An 18,915-nucleotide genomic window follows, 5' to 3' on the forward strand; every position below is an offset into this window, starting at 1 on the left:
TAAGACCCTTGTCCCTTATGCCTGGGCCTTTTATGCCAGAATCACAGTTGCCAACTTTCACGTGGTAAATAAGCACCCTGACTAAATAAGCACCTTGCTGTGCATCCCTGATTCTCTCCCCCCCTTGCCCCTGCTTGCTGGGAGCCGATAAAAAAAAAAAAAAAAAAAAAGCAACAAGCTGCTACAAGCCAAACAAGCTACAAGCCAAAAAATAGCCAACAAGCAACTCACAAGCCAATTAAGCCAAAAACAAGCCCAATTTCTGTGTTTTTTCCGCGGGTTTGGCATATCTGGCCAGAACAGTGTAAAGGAGCTGTAAAAGTCCCAGATCTGAGTGGGGGGACAATTTAAGTCTGCAGTTGACGTTTTGAAGGCATATGACACAGGAAATTTATTTTCTTGCACTCAGCAACTCAGAGCGTGGGTTGCTGTCAAGATGTATGCAGGATGGGATGGTGAAAAAATGGCTTTAGACCACTTTTTTGGATTCTTTATTTTCCTAGGTCATCTATGCACCAAGTTGGTTCCCCTGTGTAAATTAGAGCAGCCCAAAGGCTGACTACAAACAGCTTACCGGTATGTGGCAGTGCATAGGAGCTGCTATACTTTTTCTTCGCTAACAGAGGATTCCCTCCCACTCTGGTGATTCTCCCATAACCAGCTACACCAGCTTTATGGCTGCTTTGTGCCAGCAGTGCAACGCAAAGAGGCCAGCTTCCAGTCCTGTGTCTTCGTAACATGTCGCACCAGGCCATAGATTCTAAGGCCAGAAGGGACCGTTGTGATCATCTATTCGGACCTCCTGTATAACACAGGCCATGGAACTTCCCCCACATAATTCCTAGAGCAAATTTTTTAGAAAAACTTCCAATCTTGATTATAAAATGGTCAGTGATGGAGAATCCCTCACAACCCTTGGTAAATTGCTCCAATGGTTAATTACTATCACAGTTAGAAATTTACATCTTATTTACAGTTTGAAAACTTCAGTTTTTATCTTCAAGTTCCAGCTGTTGGATTGTGTTGTACCTTTTTCTGCTAGATTGAAGGACCAATTAAATACTTGTTCCTCATGTAGATACCTATCGACTGTAATCAAGTCATCCCATAACCTTTTCTTTGTTAAACTAAATGGATTGAGCTCCTTTAGTCTATCGCTATAAAGCATGTTTTCTAATCCTTTAATCCTTCTTGTGACTCTTCTATGAACCCTCTCCAATTCATCAACCATCCTTCTTGAAATGTAGGCACTAGAACTGTAGACAGTATTCTAGCGGTGGTGGCACCAGTGCCAAATAAAGTGGTGAAATAATCTCTCTACTCCTACTTGAGATTCCCCTGTTTATGCATCCCAGGATTGCATTAGCTCTTTTGGTCACAGTGTCACACTGGGAGCTCATGTTCAGCTGATTATCCACCATGACCACCAAATCTTATTAGAGGCACTGCTTCCCAAGATAGAGTCCCCCATCTTGTAGGTGTGTCCTGCGTTCTTTGTTCTCAAATTAATGAAAGCAGATGGACTTTTCTTTAACTTTTTGTGGAGGGGGTGCATATGTGCATGCTCTCTCTCTCACGGACACAAACAGAGCAATGCAAGACTGGCATTAAGCCTTGATGAATACAAATATCCCATTTTTATATGCTTGGTGGCTAGGATTAATTCAGTATAATGATGCAGTATTCGTTATCTAAAGAAAGAAGTCTTTATTTCCTGACAATTACACTGCTGTTTTTGTAAAGGATGCCAGCAGTTGTCATATTAAATTGGACAGTATTATTTTTCTTGAGGGCCAGGATCATTATTTCTGGCACTCACCCACTGTGAGTAGTCACTTCTGAACAGATTCTTTACTTTACTCTCACAGACAGGAAGGAATGAGTTGCCAGTTATTATTTGTGATTTGTGCCATGCTGTTCATCTCAGATTGTGGATGCAATACTTGAGCTTTGTTATATTTGCTGCTTGACGAGCCTTTCCAAAGAGAAACACGCACCTCCACATCAAAACATATTGGGCCAAATCACATCCAATTATATCTGTGAATACCCATTCAAGTCAGGAGGTTGGGCCCACTGGGGATCTATTGGAGGCACAGCGCCAACCCCTCTATTTTTATAGAGGAGAAGGAAAGAGTGGCAACCAGGTCTTGTTCAGAAGATTTGGAAGGAAACCATGTAAGGGAAATCTCATAGACTTTTCCTGTCCTTGTTCCCATCTCTGGTTGTGATTTTTGGTTTGTCTTTGAAAACCCGAAAGAGATTGAACTTGGTCTGGGTCAAATTTGGAATCTATGGCCAAATTCTGACTTACAGCTTGTTAAACCCCATTCAAGTCAATTATATATATGGGGGCAGAACTTGGCCATTGCTGCTCTTCGTTAAGGGCCCGATTCTGCCACCTCCTCTCATGTCGAGCAGTGCCTCACTCCATAGAGCCCCATGGAAACCAGTGAATGGCAAGATATCACTGATCGTGAGCAGAGCTGGTACAATCGTTCTCTAAGCCTTAAAGGCTTGTCTACATGAGGAAATTTTTCAAAGTTGCAAAAGCTAAACTGGAAAAAGACACTTGTATTCCAGAATAAGTATCCACGCAGTGAGTTATACCAGTAAAACTACAGCTGTATAATTATATTGCAATAATTATCTCAATAAATTTCCCCATGTAGACAAGCCCTAAGTGAAGTTTACAAAACTATTAGTTTGTCATTTAAGACATGACTGTATGTGTAAAATGGCTGTGGGCATGGGAATACATATACATGGTGCAGGGTCAGTAATCATCCTTGTTTATAGCTGGATGTCTGGACTACACTCTAGTCACTGGGCCTAGATACTGAGTAGCCATTTACAAAATACCCACATCAGACGTGCTCTACCCCTCTCTGCTGTCCTAAGCCTTCACTCCCTCCTCTTAAGGAATCAGCATTATTAAACTTCTCTAGCTTTTAGCAACTAACTGAATAGCTGTTTACCATAGGTCGCCTGAAATGCCCTTGTTTCCATGGTCACGGAATAATGTGTGCTAAATTAGACCTGACCATGAAAAAAGCCAAACTCCAAGACAATGTCTGGATCTTTCCCAATGCCCGTTTCTGTCTGAATCCTCCATAGATGTTTTGAATGTCTGTAGCTGGTGTGAGAGGAGATGCAGGGCCCAGCTGAAGGTGCAGTTTTGAGAAGGAGTTTCTTAGGCTAGGTCTACACTAGCGGGGGGGTCGACCTAAAATACACAACTTCAGCTACGCGAATAGCGTAGCTGAAGTCAGTGTATCTTAGGTCGATTTACCTGGCCGTAAGGACGGCGGCAAGTCGACCGCTGCCACTCCCCCATCGACTCCGCTTCCGCCTCTCGCCGCAGTGGGAGTTCCGGAGTCGACGGCAAAGCGATAGGGGATCGATTTTGTCGCGTCTACACTAGAGGAGATAGGTTGCAGGATCAGACCTATAAATTCAGGGCCGGCTCCAGCGTTTTTGCCGCTCCAAGCGGCGAAAGGAAAAAAAAAAAAAAGCCACGATCAGCGGCACTTCGGCGGCAGCTCTACCGCCGCCGCTTCATTCTTCAGCAGCAATTCGGTGACAGGTTCTTCCCTCTGAGAGGGACTGAGGGACCCGCCGCCGAAGAGCTGGATGTGCCGCCCCTTTCCGTTGGCCGTCCCAAGCACCTGCTTGCTGTGCTGGTGCCTGGAGCCAGCCCTGTATAAATTGCAGTGTTCTGTAATTCATTTCCATTTAAAATACTCAGAGAAGTGAACCCTGCTGTGCTTTGTATCCATAAGAAGTGGCCACATTTTGGTCCCATGGCTTTTTTTGACACTTTGTGAGTTTACAGGCCAGTAGCCAGTGTTTCTGCACACGAGTCTCTGAGAGCTCTCACTCACACCCTGGTCAGGAGCAGGAGGGCACCCACTGGACAATAGAGCTTTTTCTTTATTTTAACTAGGAGTCTGGTGGCACCTTAAAGACTAACAAATTTATTTGGGCATAAGCTTTTTTTTACCCACGAAAGCTTATGCCCAAATAAATCTGTTAGTCTTTAAGGTGCCACCAGACACCTCGTTGTTTTTGTGGATACAGACTAACACGGCTACCCCCTGATACTTCTTTATTTTAGTATATGTGTTTGTAGTTGATCTTAGCAGGCAAACTGTGAGGAAAGGAGCTTTGCATGAAAACCACCTCCCACTGAGCTGCTTCTGGAACAAGCATCAGTGAATCTGTTTCAGTAACTACTGGCTGAAAAAAACAATTCTAAAATTAAATGACTAAAATTAAACATCTGCAGATGTTGTCATAAATAAAAATGTCCAATCCTGTTTTGAATCTTGCTAAACTATTTGCCTCCATAGTATCCTGTGGTAGTGAGTTCCAGAAGCTATTTATGTTGTGGACGTTAGTTATTTTTTAAATTAAATCCAGCTTTTTGCCTTCAGCCATTTCCTTCGTTCACCCTTCATTTCCTAATATTTTCCTCTCCACTGGTACTATAGATTTTAACTTCTTAAAATATTGTAACAATTCCATGTTCATGTAGGAATCTCACAGCTATTGCTGTGCTGCACGTCATAGCCACTCAGACTGTCACAGTAATGGAGTTGTATAGAAATCCAATCTTTCCTCCAAAAGTACAGGTCCCTAACACTTGAGATAAAGAATAGTCTCTGCTAGTTCCTAATTATACAGGGACTAAGACATATTGTTGACCAGTTTTGCTTCCATCCAGTAGAGGGCAGTGGTGCATATACAAACCAATCAATTTATGACCGTATATTTTTGAGGAAAGTTTTAAGTGCCGCTTTTTTTCTTTATTATGAGCATAATCTAGGACTAATGCATTGGAAAGGAAAAGAGCAGGAGAAGAGGAAATACGACCGTGTTGAGAGAGCCAATCAGCAATGCTTTGTTTATTTTTTTCCACAATACGAGAAGAGATTAAAAGGAAGAGATGAAAGGGAATACTTTAACAGCCACAGCCTTGCAGAGCTCTCCGGATGGAACTGTGCTCTCTAAGAGAAGAGCAGCGTGTATGTAAATATGACAGCTTCCTTTTCTGTGAGGACTACGTTTAACTTTATTTCCACGCTGAAGAGTTTTCAAACTTACACGTATGTTCTCCTTTCTAACAGCTTGCCCAGTTACGTGGGACCTGCACCAGGCTCTGGCTGTTTATTGATGATCTTAATTAAACTCCAAAAGGTTGCATTAGCTATATTGCTAATAATGGCTGTGCTGATGTAATTGGCTTCTCCCAATTGTTTTCCCGTGACTGGCTGCCTGAAGCTTCCTAATTAAAAATAAACAGATTTGACATTTTCCTTGGTTATCTGCACTCTAAGGATATAACATCTTGTTTGATGATGAAGAGTAACAGAGTCATGCAAGCCCTAGGCAACCACTCTCCCTCTCTCTCCTTATCACTTGGGTGCTGAACAGAATTATTTATGTAACATGTAGATACTTTGTGACTGAACAGAGACAGCAGGAGTGAGCAATCAAACCTTTAGGAGTGCAGTGAGTGACTCAGGTGTTGTACGTTGCTGAGAAGAGTCTGCCTTGAGCTTGTGGCTTAATAATTTGTACTCTGCAATTCTGATCCAAGGGGATACCCAAATAGAGGCACTTTCTCAGAGGGTTAGAATTTCATTGGTGAGTGTGATAGATCACATGAGGATTCTGGCACTCTCTACATGGCAGGCTGCAAGCTAGTATGCCAGAAGCCACTGAACTGATAGTATCAGCATTAGCTGAGGAAACAGTCCCAGATTGATGTGTGAGTAACGGGGAGTGTATGAGCCCTGGCAGGCCGAGGTCAATGCAAAAGAGCTCACAAGTAACTCCTGAAAGTTGCTGGTGGTGACCATTTACTTTTAATCCAAAGGGTCCACAGGACAGAGGATTTGAAAATGCCTAAGGATTGTAATGTTTTTCAAACTCTCATAGCAGCTCTTTGCTGTTTTTATCACCGTAAATCCATTATTGGAGTTAAGGTAGGTGCCCTTCTGCAATAACAGTAACTATACTGCATACTAGTTGATATTCAACAGTGCTTGTTTTAAAATGACGTTTAGATACAGTGTGTGATGGTCATATAATGGAAGTACCTTTTGATAGTGTACTCTCGGCTGAAGGAGAGGCTTTAAAATGTTCAAACTTACTTGCCTGAAGTTGAATGCACAAATCCGTATTTAGGCTCCTAAATCAAAGTGCCTTGAGTTTGAGATACTGAGCACCAGCAGATCCCATGGAATTAAATAGTAACTTCAAGCAGGGGCGAGGAACAATTTGTATAGTGGGGGGGCTGAGAGCCATTGAACCAAACTCTAAACCCTGTATATGATGGAAACCACTTCAAGCCAGGGGTTGCGGCACCTAGTTCCTGCACCTATGGCTTCAAGGTCTCAGTACCTTGTAAATCAGACCACTTTGATTTAGATGCCTAAATATAGATTTAGGTGCCTAAATTTAAGCACCTACATTTGAGAATTTACCCCACTGTGTTCAGAGTCTTTGCTTTCTATTCAGGTAATAGTGTTCGGAAGTGCTTTAGTTAAGCCTTAGTATTGGTCCAAAGGAGCCAAAATGCTATAAAGAATAGGTACTTCTTTTCAGTGGCAGCATTTCATACACTTGTATTAGGTCAAGGTCACTAGTTTTTCTTTTATTGTAGTATTATTTTAAAACCCTACAGGCAATTCCGATTTTATTGTAGATTTAAAATGTGAGATTATATAATATCCTAAATGTGCTAAATGCTTTACAGACATTGAGTGGGACACATTCCATATGAGCCACAATCAGTTGTGATCGAAGTCTCCCCAAAGGGCTTTGGATCAGTTTTACTGTTCAGCCCCATCCCTAATAAAAACCACAGAGGCCAAACCACATAAACAGGCTCTCCATTTGTGCTGCTCTCGTGGGTTTAGTTTGTAGATATGTGAGCCCACATGGCTGCTTGTTTGTGTGAAGAAGATGCATTGAGGCCTTCAGAGATGAGCATCTGTTGGCATAAACAGGTATTGTCATTGTGATTAGAATTGGACAGTGTCCTCACTGATGGAGATGCCTTCACTACCTAGACACAGTGCAGCCACTGTACAGTGTAATTAATGCAGACATTAAGATTGTTTTAAAGACTGGCTTCCTGTAATTATTACAGACTAGTTTGTGTTGAAATGAATCCTAGAACCTAGACTTAGTCCCTGATTTATGTTTGAAAACAAAAACGCATGCTACAGATTGTTTGACGAGCCTGGTATGTAGCTGCATGATTGGGGCCTCTTCCCCCTTTGCTTCAACTCCATCAAATGCCCAGCACTGCATCAAACAGCTACCTCGCTGAGGAAGGCGGGCTGTGTGTCTCTCCCAAGCCTTTTAATGCTGCTGACAGTGCTAGTGAGTGATAGGTGCATGGTGCCCCACCAGACCAAGCTAACTGCATTCAGTAGAGTGCAGGTTTGTTTTGTGCATTGGTGATTAAGTTTTTCTTCACCTTTCATTCACTATGTATGGTTGCCAGGACAAAATCCTATACCGTCCTGAATGATTTCATCTCCATTTTCAAAATATTAGGGGTCACATTTTCAGAAGTGCCAAAGTGATTAAGGAGCCTAGTCCTATTTTCAAAAGTGACTTTCAGTGAGACTTATGTTCATAAGGTCCTAAAGACGGTCTCCCTGACAGTCGGGGATTTGGGCTCCTGAATCACTTTGGCACTTTTGAAAATTTGACCCTACTGTAGATTCTCTTCTCCTTTTTCACTGATGCAATCACATTGAAGCAGTCACTGGTGTCAAAGAAAGGAGACTCTGTCCCATTAACTTTATTGCTTTTAATTTTAATTGGGATTTTAAAGGTTCTCACTATAATTCTGTTGCTCTACAACTTTCAAAATGAAGTTGGGGTTTATTGTTCGCTATCAGAACTGAATTAAAACGATCATTCTCGTCCATGCCCTTTGTTTGACTTGGCATGAATTTCTAATATCTAAAATAACACTGGTGTTGTCATGGTAATTTTCCATTTGGTCTAATCCATATAGTCTCTGGAGAAACTGAAACATTAATAGTGTTTGCTGTATGGGAAAAGAATAAAGCCTTTTATGCAGAAACAAATTACAGCTGGTCTCTTTCAAAAATAAGGTTCTATTTAAAGAGATTTCCAGCATTTAAAATAGATTTCAATACATGTGTTCCAGAAGGCACTGCTGATTTATCTTTAATTAAATCCAATGAATTGCTATTTTAAGAAGTGCCTACATTTTGGAAATGGGTCACCCTTGCTTTGGGGAAAACAGTCAGACATGGAAATGGGTAGGGGGGAAGAGAACATGGGATCCAAGATGGGGAGCTGAATGCCTCTTTTCTCTAGCACGCCAATGCACTTTGGTGCCAGCATTGATAAGAACTCAGGGCTAGTTGTTCTCTCACACCAGTGTAAACCCATTGACTTCAATGGAAATAGATTATATTTAGATGAGATTTATCCTTAATTTTGTTAGGGATCAGCTGTGTGCAGTTACCGAGGACAAGTTCATCCTGAATAAATCCACTGACATCGGTAGAGTTATACCAGGGATGCATTTGACACACAGGACCAAATTCTGTTCTGTTACACTGAGGTAAATCCACAGTAACTGCACTGACTTGAGCTGTAACTGAGAGCAGAATCTGGCCTAGCACATGGACACTGATATATGTCCCAACATGCACTGGGAAATGTGAAATGTACAGGGTCTGAGCACTGATAATGCATTATACCTACCTTTGTGACTCTTGCAAATCTGAAATACAGCAGCTAAAGTGGTATTTTAGTTACTGGAGTGTAAAGTCCAACATAATGTTTAGTTCAGAAACTCTATAGCCTAATAACGCTATACCGTGATGATGGTGTGTGTGTATTTTAGTAAGTGCACCCCCGTTCAATTACTAACAGTAAGTAAGAATGAGGATCAACAGCTAGTTCAGATGTTTACTGCAAATTACAGAAAACTGCAGTCTGATTGGCAGCTGTCTGTAGAAATGGGCAGAGGCACTGCTCCTTCCCCCTAACCTGTGCTCATTTATTATGTGAGCTTCAAGCCAGTGAAAATGGTTCCTTTTAAAAGTTCTATCTGTCATTTTTGGGATTCAGAATCTGGAAATTCAGATGCAACCATGGTAAAAATGGTAAACAGACATCTTAGCCCTGAATGTGTTGCAACTTCTATTGAGTTAATATGTTCTTTACGACTGGAAGGGGAGAACCTGTTCAAGTATTATATTTGTTCGTAACATCCTAATTATACAGTTGATGAATCACCCTCATCTGAAGCTGTTCATGAGTCACCCTCATCTGAAGCTGTTCAAAAGGGGAAAGCCATTCAAGTTCTCATGGCTGCCAGGTTTTGAAACTTCCAGTATGTAGAGCTACCACATCACCCAGTAATGTCCTAATGTTATGAATGTAACCCAGGCAGGCAGCCTTTTATAAGAGGCCACTCTTGCAAGTTCATCCAAGAGAAAGATGGCATTTGCAATGGCTTTTTATAGATGGTGATTTTTAACTAATATTTCTTCACTATGTGACAATCTAAATCTGATTCACTGGTATCTTTGGGCTTCACATATCCAGTTTCAGCATTCACGTGAAGAATATTGAGTCTGCTACCATGAGCTAGCAAGTCGCCACAGCCCAGCTTTTGGATCTTTGTTTTTGGCATAACATTTGTTGTTGTTGGAGAGGCTGGGCTGGGAAGAAATAACTTACCAAGATACTGTGAAATTTCACATAACTCTCTGAACTTTGGTTCCCCATTGACTTGCTTCTGGATCTGCATGAGGTTTGTTTTGCACCCTTGGTATCAAGGCTGATTTAAAAAAAAATCGTGTTGAAAAGATCTTCTTTCCTTCTTGATCTGTCTGCATGTCCTAAGATCTTTCAAGGGGAAAGCTCCTCTCTCTGAGTTCTCATGCTACTTTTACATAATTCATAAGGTTTCCACTCCCACATGCCCTCTAACACATATGTAATTGATATCTGTGCTACCCCAGCCTTTTTCCGGGCATGACTATAGTGGGTGTAGTGAAGAAGTTCCACGGACTGTGTTCTGAGCATGACTATAGTGGGTGTAATGAAGAAGTTCCACAGACTATGCTGCTAAAATAGACATTATTTCCTTAATATAAATTGAAAAGAGGTAAAGGATTCTCTTTATGTTTGAGAACTATCCAAGGCTACTTTGTGCCTGTTACCACCATTTTCCTTCTTTGCTCTAACTTCTAAATTCCATGCTTACTTTTTACTCTGTACTTGCTTCAGCATATTCCCATTTGCTGAAGTGGGAACTTTGCTTGAGTTCATACATCAGCATTTGGCTTCTTAGTAATAGATTGGACATAAGCATTTCTCAGGTATATTTGCATAAGCACATTGGGCCAAATCTTGCAGTCCTTAAGATTTACTCAGGCAAAAATCCCCATTGCAATCAAGGGGAATTTTGCCTGAGCAAGTACCATTCAACAGCTGAATAGGAACTTTAGGATTGTGACACATGAGAATTCAGAGCTTTAGGCTCCATTGTCTAAAGGTGAACCATATACCCTAGTCTGTGAATGATGTCATTTCAGGAATTAAGGATTAAGTTATATTTACAGTTGGTTGTGGGGAGGGTATTATTTTCTTACTGGAGTTAAGGATTGTACAACATAGGCCTGACCCAAAGCCCACTGAAGCCAATAAGATTCTTTCTGTTGGCTTCAGTGAGCACTGGACTGAACCCTGTGATATTGTATTGTATGCCTGTTGGGCATAAACCAGATCAATGTTCATGTGGCTCTTCCATTCAGGAATATCTCCATAAATGTCAGAAAGGCCTCACATTCCTTGCCTTGTGGTGGACACTCAGCTTGTGTGACTTACCAGTACTTGAATTTCAAGAAAGTCAGTGAGATGATGATTGAAGTTTGCCTGATTACTGATACTTTTCACTAGTTGTTCCTCCAAAAGTTCCCAGCTGACAACAAAGATACAAGATTCTTCAGCCAGTGCCCATTTGGATTTTCCATAAAATGTCATTCTACTCTATCTGGCTTAGTTCAGGTCTCTGGTTAATGCTAGAGTTTACTTGGCTCAGTTTAAGATCTACATATTGATTCACTCTCTACATTTGAGATGGCCAAATAGAGACCTCTCAAAGGGAGAGTTAAATCAGTCTGAACTTCAAAACTTTCTCCTAAATAAGATGGCAGTTGGGCTTGGCCCTGCCTAGTTACATCATTCACTTTAGAACAGTTTTATGTCTCCCTTTTTTGGGCCAAATTCTGTCTCCCACACCCCTACATGTAGAGGGCTCTGATCTCATTAGAACTGGTGTGATTCCACTGTGCCGGGGCATGGGTTTCAGGGAGATTATGCAGGGGTCCACACCTTCTGTGAAGTGTGGAAATGGGTAGCCACCTGCCATTCTCCTCCATGACTGGGGAGTGCAGGAGCTGCAGGGTGTGTTGAAGCCCTGCGTCTGCAGTATCAGCCCTGGAACGCTACCTTGGGGAAAACTTCTTTCCTCCTCTGGATTTCCCCAGTACCTGACCTAATAACATGGGCTATGTGCTATAGTCAAGATGTGCCCCTCTTGTAGCTGTTGCCATTGTATTCATTTACTTAAAGTTTCACCTCGTCCAGGAATGCCCAGTCAGGTCTCAGGTGTCCAGCCATCACCTATCCCTGGCTAAGGACCTTTGTCCCAGTCCCTACTGACTGGGGATTTTGAGGCTGCACAGCTCCCTGCCTTACCCTGCAATATCCCCAGCAAGCCAGGCTAGCTAAAGGCCAGCACCTGTGCTTTGCTTTCCCTTCAAGGGCTATGAACAGTAGCTACCAGTTAACACGCAGCTTCTTCTAAACAAGCACATTTATTCCTCAGGTAAAAGTATTACAGGGAAAACATTAAAAACAATAAAAGAACATGCATGCATCAGTATTATGAGGCTCTAGTAGGCCAGATCCTTCTGCAAGGGTTGGGGCCCTTGCACAGAAAGTCCTGTTCATTTGCTGGATCAGAAAGAAGGCACTGGGTCTGTTTAAACACAGCCTTTGTAAGCCAAAAGCTCTTTCTTTATCTGTTGGTCTCTGGAAAATCCAGTTTGAACTAGTATATGCAAGCCTCCCCAGGGGTTGGTACCTCTCTAGAGGTGTTTACAGTCCCGGAGTGATTCACCTTAATCACCCCCCACTATTCTTAGTTCATGGAGGAGTTGTGGCATCCTTCTCCCTGTGGTGCATACAATTCCCAGCCCACAGTGATACATAAACCATTCACACACTTAATATACTATGGTCCCCAAAGATGTTGCATGTGGTTGCAATATCTGTCACACACCATCTTAGTCCCACAAACACTTTCCATTTTTCCGAGGAATTAGGGGAAATCCTATGCAGAGAAGTTAGTGCTGTGGTTCAAGATGTACCATTTAGCAAGAGAGTCTCTGATCCCTCCACTTCCCCCAAAGTAGTGTTTGAAATTAGTCTGGGTTTTGCATGCTTGCAGTTTTACAGGCTATCTGCCAAGTGCAATAAAACCACTGGGCAGAAGAGAATAAGGACCAAACAGAATGCTTTCAAATAGTAAACTTAATGAGTCCAATCCCAAATAGCATCCCATTAGGGATATTTTTTGCAGGTGATTACACCTATACATGTGAAATATTTGATGCAAGTCTGTCTTGTTTAGTAGTTTAGGGGCTAGGGAATTGTAAAATATGTTTTGTTGTATCCAATACCTTTTAATATCTTTATACATGCAGTGCCAGGAACTTACAATCAAATGTCAAAAGAGGGCAGGGTTAAACTTACTGCAGTAAGTGTACATTTTATACAGAGGCCACAAGTTTTACAGCAAATATTGAGTTTTTCTTGTCATCTTATCTAGGCCAAATCTTCTCCTATTATTATGAGAGAGGAGCAACCTCAGAAAACTGGGGTTGGATTCAGATGAGCCCCACTCACTCCCTACATTTTGGAAGCTTTTCCAGACCTTGTGAATTTTCCCTTTCTTTTTCTCAATACTTCTCCTCTGTTTTATCTCCTATCCTCTCCTGTCTTGCTCTCCCTCACCTCCCAAATCCCCAACATCCCCTTCACCTGTGCTACTATTCCTTTGTGAGTCTTCAGTCTAGCACTCTGGACAGCTGCTCTGTTCAACTCATGTGAATTCTGGGTTTTCCCCATATCTGAAGCCAGAGCATACCTCCCTCCTCCCCTCATCTATTCTAAGGAAGTGCCAGAACTTGTGAGATCTGAAGATCGCAACTAGGCTGGCAAAGACTTCAGGATGGATTTAACCAAGGGCAGGAGGACTGTGGGGGGTTGGGGAGAAGATGGGTTTGAGGGATATGTAGCTGAATTTATTAGAACCTTGGGCAAGGTGTGGGGTTGGTTCAATTCCTGATTCAGGTGACTCCCCCTTTTCCCCCCCTAATTGATTCATTGATCTCTAATCATAATATTGCTGTCTGATTGCTGTCTGCTTTGAAGCCCTCTCAAAAGTTGAGCTTTTCCTTTCAAAGCAAGAAGAATCAGAAATACCAAGTCTGCCTCTTGGGACTAATTTAAATGTCTGCTAGCTAAACTGTGCCCATAGCAGCAGGAAATAATTGAAATACTATCATGAGGATGAAGGACATAAGGGTAGCTGCATGAGCAGAAGACGTTAGCGAATGGTCTGATGAAAACCTCATCAGGGTTTCGGGTTACCTTTTATCAGGAAAGTTGAGACCTACAGAAACAACTGTAACAGTCCTTAGATGTGCTTTGAGTAAATAATACTTTACCAACGGGATACACAGAGATATGACAGTGAATCCCCTGGGTAACCAAAAATGCATCTGGAGATTTTGTGCAGTAAAGATCTTGAACAGTTTCCAACATATATCTTATAAAGAAAACCATTTGTGTCTTCATAATTCCAGCCAATTTGGGTTAGGTTAGGTTAGGTTTTATTATTATTATCATTACTTCCTATCCATTTTTAGTGCAGATTAAAATTATTCAATTTGTTCTACCCATCATCTGACTATATAGTACCTGTCTCTCAGACTCAGATAGAAACCAGATTTGGTTTATTGCTTCCCATTAGAATTGAGATAAGCCTCCAAAGTAGAAACAACGTAAGTTTTGATGATGTTTGTAAGACAGTGGGCCTGACTCTTCTCCTCCTCCTCATTCTGGTATTAAACTGATGTGGCTCCATTGACTTTAACGGAGTTGCTCCAGATTTACACTGGTGTAGGGGAGAGTGGAATCTGACCCGTTAGTCTACAGGATAAACAACAATTATGAGTTTAGCTTGCAAACAAAGGGCAAGCTAAACTACATTACAGCACTATATCGACGCAGCTGCAGCGGGTCTGGTAAAGACGCACTATGCCAAGGGAGAGTGCTTTCCCTTTGGCATAATTATTCCACCTCGGCGAGAAGCAGAAGCTATGTCAATGGAACAGCACAAAACTTGCCTTGCTTGGGGTGTAAGGGAAGGCTTTTTCACACCCCTGAGCGACGTAAGTTATATTGATTTTAGGCTGTAGTGTAGACCTGCCCAAAGTTGCTACAGAGCAATGGGCACAGTTCAAAATTATCCTAATGCGATTCGTTCTGAATGGAGGATTAAGAACTAGGGCCTGCTGTAGTAAAGAGGTCTCTTTGGAAGAATCCCATCTGCACAAATAAAAATAATCATTTTCATTTGGATGTGAGAATAGTATATTTTAATAGGAACTTCCCAGAACACTAGGTTTGTCAAATTTCATACATATAATATATGATGATAATCCAAGTCACTTTTGATAGTTTATCTTAAACAGGCAAAACTTGAGTGGATCTTTTGGAATTTGATTTTCTTGAACTTCACTGGTATTTTCCAATCTTCATTGCGCCTAGCAGCTTATATTTGCCTTTGAAATGTGAAATCACATACAGTATCAAAAAGAAGCCTGTGGAATTAATGGCAGGTTGTGATCCTAGCTTTAATGAGACTTGAGGGGAAATCCTTAGTACAATGTGATAAATGCTGCAAGTTTAATTGGAAAAATGGTAAAATAATTGCAGTGGTGATTTGAAATGTTCTGCTGAAAATTAAAAGCTTGGGACCATGTGTTCCCATTGGGATTCTTAGCAGAATTCACCACTGAGGGAATCCCTTGGGCAGGCCCTTGTGGATTAATGAAGTCAACGTGGCTCTGTGCAGGCACAGGCAGGGCCGGCTCTAACTTTTTTGCCGCCCCAAGCAAAACAAAAGAGCGCCGCCCCGCTGTAACAAACCCCCCCCTGAGCGCTGCCCCGCCAAAACAACCCCCCCAGCACCGCGCCACCCCACCGAAACAACCCCCCCCCGAGTGCCACGCTGCCGAAACAACCCCCCCAGCGCCGCACCGCCAAAACACCCCCCGAGCGCCGCCCCGCTGAAACAACCCCCCAAGTGCCACCCCACCCCGCTGAAACAACCCCCCCAGCGCCGCCCTGCCCCACCAAAACAACCCCTCCCCGAGTGCCGCCCCACTCCGCCGAAACAAAAACATCCCACTCACCACCACATCCGAGCGCCGCCCGGCCAAAACAAAAACAACAACAAAAAAACCTTGAGCGCCGCCCCGCCGAACCAAAAAAAAAATAAAATACCCCTGAGCGCCACCCCGCCGAAACAAAACAAACAAACAAACAAAAATCCCAAGCGCCCCCCGCCACCCCAAGATTGGCCGCCCCTTACAAGGTGCCTCCCCAAGCACGTGCTTGGTCGGCTGGTGCCTGGAGCCGGCCCTGGGCAGAGGGATTTCCCTACATGATTCTCCTTGCAGTATCAGAGCTGCATATGAAGGAGTTATTATTACCGCTTGGAGATCCTGAGGAATCTGAGCTGCAGGCTTCCTTGTTTCTCTGCCCAAGTGAGTTATGTCACAACACGGGTTGGAATAATAGCATCATATTTAGAGGCTGAAAAGACTTTTATCACCCACTCCATCTCTCTGCAAATGTATGATAGAAGCAACGCTCTATTCAAACCTCTTTATTGTTTATTATTATTAGATAACTGCTGACAAAGTGCTTGTCTCTGTCCAAGACACAAAATTAAGACAAATGCTGCTCCATTTTAAAAAAAACAAACGTTAAGAAAAGAAAAATGAGTCTAATATATGGTCTATTTGCTGCTGCTCTCGAAGTACAAACACCATAGTTCTATAAATAGATTTGGGCAAGTGGTAGTACTGTCTGTAGGATGCCCCTGTTGTGGTAGGTGCTGCACAGATGCATAGGAAGACTCAGTCCCTCCCCTGAAGAGTTTACAATCTATTCTAGGTTCCAGTTTGTTGTGAGTTTAAAAGGCTGATCATGAATGTTAACTATTTGGTCAAGTTGGATTCCTTAAAAATGTTTTTCTTATGATGATGCTAGAAGTAACTTGATGAGCACACTGTTTCATTACTTTGATTTTAAACCTAGTGAATAATCCAGTTACCCACTATTTATTTCCTGTATTATATTAAATATATTCCTGTATCCTGATTGGAACAGCTGTGGTAGATAACCCAGCCTCCATTTGTAAGATAAAAGTTAGTTGTCAGCATTGTTTACTATGAATGAAATTCACTCTTGAGCTGAAGGTCTGGCATCTTTCATCCTGATTGGTCCTGTGGCATGTCACAAAGTCATGTTCCATTATATAGTAATAGCGTCCCCCACCATTGTAATGCACTCATATCTAGAGTGACTCTTGATTAATAATATAACTACTGCTTTTTTATATCCAGAAAATTTGCAGTAAGCAATAGATTGCATCAAAACTCTTTATTTAGGAGCTACAATCCATGAACAAGTACACGACAGAAATACTGTCTGATAAATGTGTTCCATCTAATACAGTAGATGTACATACAGATATTTAGAATTACATTTGTGCACTGAGTTATTTTGATTTGAGCTAGTATTTTAAAAAGTGCCCATGGGAATTTAAGTGCCCAACATCTATCCACTTCAAATGGGAATTGGGCAGCTAACTCCCTTAATTACTTTTGAAAATCCCATCCTAGATTTGTACACTAACTTCCCTAAGTAACTGCAAATCTATAATTGGCATGATGTTGTCACGCAGATGCAACAGTACGCCTCCTTAGTCCATACAAATGCTATAATTGTATCTCATTTAGTTTAACCCATTTACTGTAGGATAATATTTTTAATCTTTCACACCTTCCCTTGTATTTAAAGATCACTGGTGCAAATCCTGCGCTGGGCAGCTATGTGATGAGGGTGCTGGAGCTGAGTCCAGTGGATCTGCCAATTTGCTGATCTACTGGATACTCACTCATGCGCAGACACTCACATGCACCTCATGGGAGAGTGAAACAGCTGTGGAGGGCTGAAGTAGCAGCTGCAAAAGTGGCTTGGTTAGTGCTCCACAGCCACAGGAGGGATGGCTTAATCCACCCCACCCCTCTGAAGATCCCCGGTGCAATGCTCATTTACTCTGCTTTACTGCAGGGAGGGATGACTTGGCCTGTTGTTTATATCTCTGCCCCCGTTTTTCTAAATTATAAAGTGCATGTGGGAGGAATCTTACACGGAGTGCTTGGCCCCATTAGCTGAGCCAGGCGCCAAACAGAGGTATTGTGAGGGATGGAGAGACTACAAATCCTCTCCCCTACAGGCTGCAAAGCAATCAGGGAGCTGATTTGTGGAGACTCCTCTACTTCAATGGCGAGAGTCCTTGCCGCAGCCCTTTGCATGATTCTTTCTGCACCCAAGCTGTGGCCTTCTGTGCCCTCCCATCACTGCATGCTGCTGTGCGGGGAGCTCCATGTATAGGATGTTCACCCAACCCCCAGAGTGGCATCCTGGCTGCCGGAGAAGGAGCAGGACTTGTCCCTTCTTGCACAACATGAGTATCCCTGTTAACCATGTTTACCTGTGTAAACAGCATGGTAACGTGGCTGACAAACAAAATTGCATGGGGGTTTGAAGTGCTACTATTGTGCTTCATTGACCTCAACTGTATAAACTAAATCTTCAACTATTTATTGTCTAAAAAGGCACATAGTTTTTCCTTGGAAGAGATAGGAAGAAAATTCATCTTAGAATGAATCTGTTTAAATGATGTGGGCAGCAGAACGCCCACCTCTCCTGACATTTTTCCATCAAGAATATGCTCTCTAACAAATGGTTGTAACTTGGTCTATTCCAGACTGCACCAAGGTTTGTTGATGAGAGCGCAAAACACACAACATCTGCTCTCCGTTATATGCTGAAAGGAAGCAATGATGGAAACTTTAGAGAGCACAGTGTTCATAGAAAGACTGTGATCAGTGGGTGAACAGCAGTGTTCTCCAGGCTTTTTATAAACAATGCACCATTCAATCAAAATGTTCTGTGAAAGGAATCCGGGAGCCTTGGATCCCATCCAAATAATTTTTTCAAACAAACAAACAAACAAACAAACAAACAGGTATGGCCATGGGGGGAAAAAACTTCTGTGATTATTGTTTCCTGGTAACCTACCTCCTATCAGGGGCATAACATTCTGTGTCACTTTAGCTCTGGCTTTTTTTTTCTTTTGGAGGTAACATCTGTCTCTCTCCAGGATCAATGGAGCATCATGTCGGCTTCCACAAATAGCTGAATCCCATTAAAATATTTGATAGTTGAACATCTGGGGCTTTTTGTAGGAATTTCAGAAACATGAAATGTAGGGTTTGACTCACAGGCCTTTCGGAGGAAGTTAGAATGTCCAAAGAACTTCTCCCCTTTGAGAACTTGTGAAAAACTGGACAACAGTATCCTTATTGTTTCTCTGGAGAAGAAGCCACAGGCTTCATGGATCACCAAAGTCACACTTAGGGTGACCAGATCACAACAGTAAAATATCGGGACACATTGGGGTGCCGTTGGCCC

General features: G+C 42.3%; 1 protein-coding gene across 2 annotated transcripts in view; it reads left to right on the forward strand.

Annotated features, from left to right (window-relative positions):
* Nucleotides 1-18,915, forward strand: part of BCAR3 (BCAR3 adaptor protein, NSP family member) — a 139,885-nt gene that overhangs the window by 98,528 nt on the left and 22,442 nt on the right. Inside the window, exon 1 of one of the 2 annotated variants that reach the window (XM_024217647.1) lies at nucleotides 5,794-5,990. The exons of the other annotated variant lie outside the window; for it this stretch is intronic. Coding sequence (XP_024073415.1) covers nucleotides 5,907-5,990 — 84 coding nt within the window. The 5' untranslated portion in view covers nucleotides 5,794-5,906. Of the gene's footprint in view, nucleotides 1-5,793; nucleotides 5,991-18,915 lie in introns of those variants that run through there. 2 annotated transcript variants of the gene reach the window in all.

Source organism: Terrapene carolina, unplaced genomic scaffold (genome assembly GCF_002925995.2).
Source record: "Terrapene carolina triunguis isolate 2854851 unplaced genomic scaffold, T_m_triunguis-2.0 Scaffold210, whole genome shotgun sequence".
Lineage (NCBI taxonomy): Eukaryota > Metazoa > Chordata > Testudines > Emydidae > Terrapene > Terrapene triunguis.